Source organism: Hipposideros armiger, unplaced genomic scaffold, assembly GCF_001890085.2.
Source record: "Hipposideros armiger isolate ML-2016 unplaced genomic scaffold, ASM189008v1 scaffold_66, whole genome shotgun sequence".
Classification (NCBI taxonomy): Eukaryota; Metazoa; Chordata; class Mammalia; order Chiroptera; family Hipposideridae; genus Hipposideros; species Hipposideros armiger.
The window spans coordinates 3,808,216-3,814,328 of NW_017731416.1; the positions used below are offsets into that span (position 1 = coordinate 3,808,216).

General features: G+C 55.4%; 1 protein-coding gene across 1 annotated transcript in view; it reads left to right on the forward strand.

Annotated features, from left to right (window-relative positions):
- Nucleotides 1–6,113, forward strand: part of P4HA2 (prolyl 4-hydroxylase subunit alpha 2) — a 43,735-nt gene that overhangs the window by 17,186 nt on the left and 20,436 nt on the right. The window contains exons 7-11 of the mRNA XM_019642163.1: nt 634–873; nt 2,086–2,279; nt 3,928–3,937; nt 4,346–4,585; nt 5,433–5,570. Coding sequence (XP_019497708.1) covers nt 634–873; nt 2,086–2,279; nt 3,928–3,937; nt 4,346–4,585; nt 5,433–5,570 — 822 coding nt within the window. The remainder of the gene's footprint in view (nt 1–633; nt 874–2,085; nt 2,280–3,927; nt 3,938–4,345; nt 4,586–5,432; nt 5,571–6,113) is intronic.

Sequence of the window (6,113 nt, forward strand, 5' to 3'; positions counted from 1 at the left end):
CTGCTGAATTGGTGCTCAGCAAGGTCCCCGCCACCTAACTGCCAAAGTTGGCACTGCAGCCTTGGCTCGTGGCCTCACTTGGTGTCTGTCACATGGCTCCCCTACCCTCTGTTTCTTCCACCTCTGAGGTCCTTCTCAGTGTTCTTCCTCTGTCCTTTCTGTATAGGTGCTCTCTGGGCCTCTGGCCTCAGCTGCCTTCTCTCCTCTTTCTTCAGACTCTTCCTGGTAGTGATTATCCTCATCCATGGCTTTAGATGCCACCTAACTTCTGTTTTTTATATTCAACTAAGTTTTCCTTCCTCCAGACTCACATGGCCAGCTGCCCAGGACCTTCATACTCCCCTGAACAACACTTCTTGGTGGGCTTCCTGGACTCCTCTGTAACAAAGGCCCCTTCCCACTTGGGAGCAGGGGAGCCTGAGGCTGGGAGACTGGCTGTGACTCCAGCCTGAGGCAGGGCCAGCCTGGCTGTGCTCACTGAACCAATGGCCCTTTGAGGTGTGTGGTCTGATGTCCTATGGGGCTCTGCTGGGATGACGCCCCCTTCCAGTGGCCCAGCTTCCTCGATGTGGGAATCCCCCTCCCTAACCCAGAGGCTCTTTGGAGCCTGACCGTTTACCTCTCTGGCTGCAGGAACCAAGTACCAGGCAGTGATGAGTGCAGACGACTGCTTTGGGATGGGCCGCTCGGCCTACAATGAAGGGGACTATTACCACACGGTGCTGTGGATGGAGCAGGTGCTGAAGCAGCTGGATGCTGGGGAGGAGGCCACCACAACCAAGGCCCAGGTGCTGGACTACTTGAGCTATGCCGTCTTCCAGCTGGGCGACCTGCACCGCGCCCTGGAGCTCACCCGCCGCCTGCTCTCCCTTGGTAAGGAGGTTCTAGGGGAAGTTCCGATGAGGGTGGGCAGCTGGCAGAACTGATCAGTCTCCTGGCTATGACCTCGTCTTGGGGGCTGAGGCAGTCTGACCTGTCACCTGGCCAGTGGCTAATGCCTTCCTGCTTTCAGGCCCAGTCCAGCTGCCAGTGAGCTCCTTGCTCTCCTCAGCTCTGGCCTGAGCCCTTGCCCAGTTGCACTCAGACCTGTAACACCTGGGGCCCTACGTGCTCGCTTTATAAATAGGAATCCAGTTCTGTGGTGCTTGTGCTGCTGTGCAGGGTGGGGGTGAGCTGTGCTTCAGGGTTGCTGCAGTGACAGTGACCTAACCCTTTAGTTAGAGGCCTGAGGTCTAACTGGTGGGACTTGTCATGGCATTGGTGTGTGATGTCTTGTCCTGTTGGACTGAGGAGATCAAAAGCAGTGTGTCTTTAAAAGCCATCTGTCCCACCTCTTACTAATATATGGGAACATCACAGTCTGGAATTTCACAGACCAGCAAGGACTTTGTTGTGCCGCTGCTTTTCATGAGCTTGACATCTGCCAGCATAGGAGGGTCCTGCCAGACTGATGTGGGAAGAGAGCTTTGTTGATTCTGTCGTGTTTGTAAGAGCCTTGGGCTGGGAGTAGGGACACCTGGATTCCTGTCCGGCATAACCTTAACCTAAGTCTCTTACAAGGTCTTTGGGCCTCAGTTTTCTCATCTGAGGAGGGCACAGCGATCCTTCGTGTTGTGAGGCCCACAAGGTGAAGCTCTTACAGTGCCACATGGCTGTTCTTTCTGCCAGTATTTCAGCCTGCCTCTAGCTGTGATCAGCATGTGATGTGGTCACTAGTGATGGATGTACTCTAGGGGACAGATGTAGCTGGCACACAGCCGAGTCAGGAGGATGTGGTGGCAGGGCTCTGGACTGCTTTTCTGGACCTGTGTCCTCGGGACCTCCAGGGAGGCCTGAGAGGACAGCCCCCTTGCTGGCCAGTTGAGTGTCCCCTGCTTTGTTGCCCCTTTCTTATCTCTGACCAGAGCGGGGGAACCTCCGCAGCTTTTCCGCTCTGACTAGCGAACCCTGGCTAGGTGCTATAGAAGGCAGAATGCTGCGTGCAAGAGGCTGCTTGGAGAGAAAACCGCTTATAGAATAATTTCTCTAAATGACCTAACAGATGTTTGTGGTTTCCTTTTCCTTCTTGTTCTTTGCTTTTTCTAGACCCGAGCCATGAACGAGCTGGAGGGAATCTGCGGTACTTTGAACGGTTGTTGGAGGAAGAAAGAGAAAAAAGGGTATCAAATCAGACAGAAGCTGAGCTAGCAAGCCAGGAAGGCATCTATGAGCGGCCTGTGGACTACCTGCCCGAGAGAGATGTCTATGAGAGCCTCTGTCGTGGGGAGGGTGTCAAACTGGTGAGAGATGTGGATTGGTCAGGTGCCCAGCTGTAGATCTAGGCTTTGGCTCTGGACAGGCAGATTTGGGGAGGATGTAGGGGGTTTTGCAGCATCTCCCCTAGTTCTTCGTAGCAATTGCTGAGGCGTGGGTGTTCTTTGAGGTGTAGGAGACTGTCTCCCCTCAAGTTCCAGGTAAAGTTTCAATCCTCTTAAGTTATTACTGAGCACCCCTCCCCACCCCAACATGCCTGGCTTCTGCTTGAGTCGCTGTTGGGAAGAAAACTGTGGATGCAGACGTGTCTTAGGCCCCAGGGGAAGTCATGTTCTCTGTAGTAAAGACAGGACACTCGCTAGAGCTTGGTATCAGGTATCACTGGCCTTTGGGATCCCAGGGCTCCCTCAAAGAGGCTCAGGTGTGAGGCAGTCTCGGCCTTTTCCATGCCTTCGGCTTGGCCCCCACTGGCCCTTCCTCCTGGAAAGGTTCCTCCCTGCCCCAACCCTTCACACCCACTCATATCTCTGTGAAAGGAGGGGTCAGGGGTTACCCTCTGCCACAGGACCTGTGGACGTGAGGTAGCCCTGGGAAAGAAGAAACATTGCATGAGTCGTGGGGTGTCATTTATTGCCAGTGAAGCTGAGAGGCTTTTGTTTCCTTCCGTGGTGGGGTGGGAGGGAGCAGCTGCTGGACGTGGGGTGCGAGTCAGTGTCTGCGGCAGCCAGGCTGGGACGGAGGGTCAGGATTCAGTCAGCTCAGGGCCTGNTTAACCAACTGAGAGCCACTCGGCTGGGCCTCAGGTCCTCTAAAATTGATGGGTTTATCTCTATTTAGAGATAAGGGGACTATGGCTCAGAGAGGCTGAGTAACTCGTCCATAGTCACACAGCCGGTGGGTGCCATAGTGAGCCCAGATCCAGAGCCCCAGCTCGCTCAGCTGTGTCCTACTGCCTCCCATCAGTGCAGCTTCCCAGGCGCACAGCCAAAGGAGCTCGGGGAAGGTCCATGGAGAGTGGGCAGGGGCTCAAGGCACCCCCTAATCTCTGGCCTGCCTACTAACTCCATCTTGTATTTACTGTCCCCAGTTTCCCATCCCACATTGTCCCTGAGCCACCAGGGCAAGCAGACTCTGATCTCTGAAGCAGCCAACGCATTGCAGCAGGGGTTTCATTCTGGTCAGAGCCCCATCTTGGCCGTCAGGCAGAAGGAGCCCACTAAGGTGGCTCTTCCATGCCAGCCATGCCCCAACTGCTGTTAGCAGGTTGTAGGGAGACTCCCTTGCTTTCCAGGGAGGGTCACAGCCCTTCCTTAGTCTCCACAGGACCTGCTTTCACATAGTTCTCTGAGGAACACACTCATGGCCCCTCCCACCTTGCCCCACCCTAAACCCTGCATGCCCCAGAGCTAACACACCACATCTGCTTCTTGGCTTAAAGTTATCTTCATGATCACAGGAACTGCTGAATTGGTGCTCAGCAAGGTCCCCGCCACCTAACTGCCAAAGTTGGCACTGCAGCCTTGGCTCGTGGCCTCACTTGGTGTCTGTCACATGGCTCCCCTACCCTCTGTTTCTTCCACCTCTGAGGTCCTTCTCAGTGTTCTTCCTCTGTCCTTTCTGTATAGGTGCTCTCTGGGCCTCTGGCCTCAGCTGCCTTCTCTCCTCTTTCTTCAGACTCTTCCTGGTAGTGATTATCCTCATCCATGGCTTTAGATGCCACCTAACTTCTGCTTTTTATATTCAACTAAGTTTTCCTTCCTCCAGACTCACATGGCCAGCTGCCCAGGACCTTCATACTCCCCTGAACAACACTTCTTGGTGGGCTTCCTGGACTCCTCTGTAACAAAGGCCCCTTCCCACTTGGGAGCAGGGGAGCCTGAGGCTGGGAGACTGGCTGTGACTCCAGCCTGAGGCAGGGCCAGCCTGGCTGTGCTCACTGAACCAATGGCCCTTTGAGGTGTGTGGTCTGATGTCCTATGGGGCTCTGCTGGGATGACGCCCCCTTCCAGTGGCCCAGCTTCCTCGATGTGGGAATCCCCCTCCCTAACCCAGAGGCTCTTTGGAGCCTGACCGTTTACCTCTCTGGCTGCAGGAACCAAGTACCAGGCAGTGATGAGTGCAGACGACTGCTTTGGGATGGGCCGCTCGGCCTACAATGAAGGGGACTATTACCACACGGTGCTGTGGATGGAGCAGGTGCTGAAGCAGCTGGATGCTGGGGAGGAGGCCACCACAACCAAGGCCCAGGTGCTGGACTACTTGAGCTATGCCGTCTTCCAGCTGGGCGACCTGCACCGCGCCCTGGAGCTCACCCGCCGCCTGCTCTCCCTTGGTAAGGAGGTTCTAGGGGAAGTTCCGATGAGGGTGGGCAGCTGGCAGAACTGATCAGTCTCCTGGCTATGACCTCGTCTTGGGGGCTGAGGCAGTCTGACCTGTCACCTGGCCAGTGGCTAATGCCTTCCTGCTTTCAGGCCCAGTCCAGCTGCCAGTGAGCTCCTTGCTCTCCTCAGCTCTGGCCTGAGCCCTTGCCCAGTTGCACTCAGACCTGTAACACCTGGGGCCCTACGTGCTCGCTTTGTAAATAGGAATCCAGTTCTGTGGTGCTTGTGCTGCTGTGCAGGGTGGGGGTGAGCTGTGCTTCAGGGTTGCTGCAGTGACAGTGACCTAACCCTTTAGTTAGAGGCCTGAGGTCNCTCACTGGCCCATGTGGGAATCGAACTGGCAACCGTGTTGCTCAGAGCTTGCGCTCTTAACCAACTGAGCCACTTGGCTGGCCCTCATGTGGTTCATTTTCCACTAGGTGGTCAGCACATCCTCCTGAGTCCTCTCCTGTGCCCCTCTCAGTGACCCTCTCTCTATTCTCTGTCCCTTTTATCCCCACCAGGTCTGAGTACTTTGGAGCCAGGACTCCCACATGCTGACCACTGTGTGGGGCTGTTTCTGTTCAGTTCCAAACAAGCAGCACAGGTGGTTGGTACAGTGAGGAGTGAGAAAGGAGAGGTCTCCATGGACTGGAGCCATCAGGAGGGCTTCCTGGTGGAGGGGGAAACAGCCTTTGATGTGGGGGGCAGGGAAATCACACTAGCCAGAGACCCTCCAGTGAGCACCTTCCTGATCCCAGATGGAATTCTGCCCCTAGATGAAGGGTAATCTCTTGTTCTCACTCTCGCGTTTGAAAGGTTTCATTGCCAACCTCTCAGTACAGCGACAGTTCTTCCCCACTGATGAGGATGAAACGGGAGCCGCCAAGGCGCTGATGAGGCTTCAGGACACATACAAGCTGGACCCAGACACGATTTCCAAAGGGGAACTTCCAGGTAACTCACCACTGCAGGCTTTGCCTGTCCATTGATTTTACTATGGTGTCTGGACAGGGCTGGAGCTACTGTCCCTCCCCTGAAGTGCACCGTCACCTCTGGCAATGAGCCTCTCTTGGGTTTCTGGTTGGTGCCAGTCCCCATTTCCTGTGACAGCTTCCTCCCCTCAGCCCTGGCCCGCAGCCTCCCTCCATGTGCTAGCCGACTTCCTCTCCTCTTGCATCTTAGAGAAAGCCGACCGACCGAGGCTGCTGCTCAGGACCCCCTCTTCCCCAGAGCACCACTCAGACCTACTTCCATCCCCTGCCCTCTGATTTCTTCTTGCCCAAGGCTGATCTCTTTTTTTTTTTCTTTAAAGATTTTATTGGGGAATTGAGGGAGGAGAACAGCCAAGTTGCTGTCCTTTTCTTCTTCAGTCTAGTTGTGGAGGACGCCGCTTCACTGGCCCATGTTGGTATTATCATTGTGCTCTTCCCGGGTGAGGCAGTCAGTCACCGGCCATTGGACAGCCGCTCATGGCGGCTCATGGCAGCCCACTGCAGC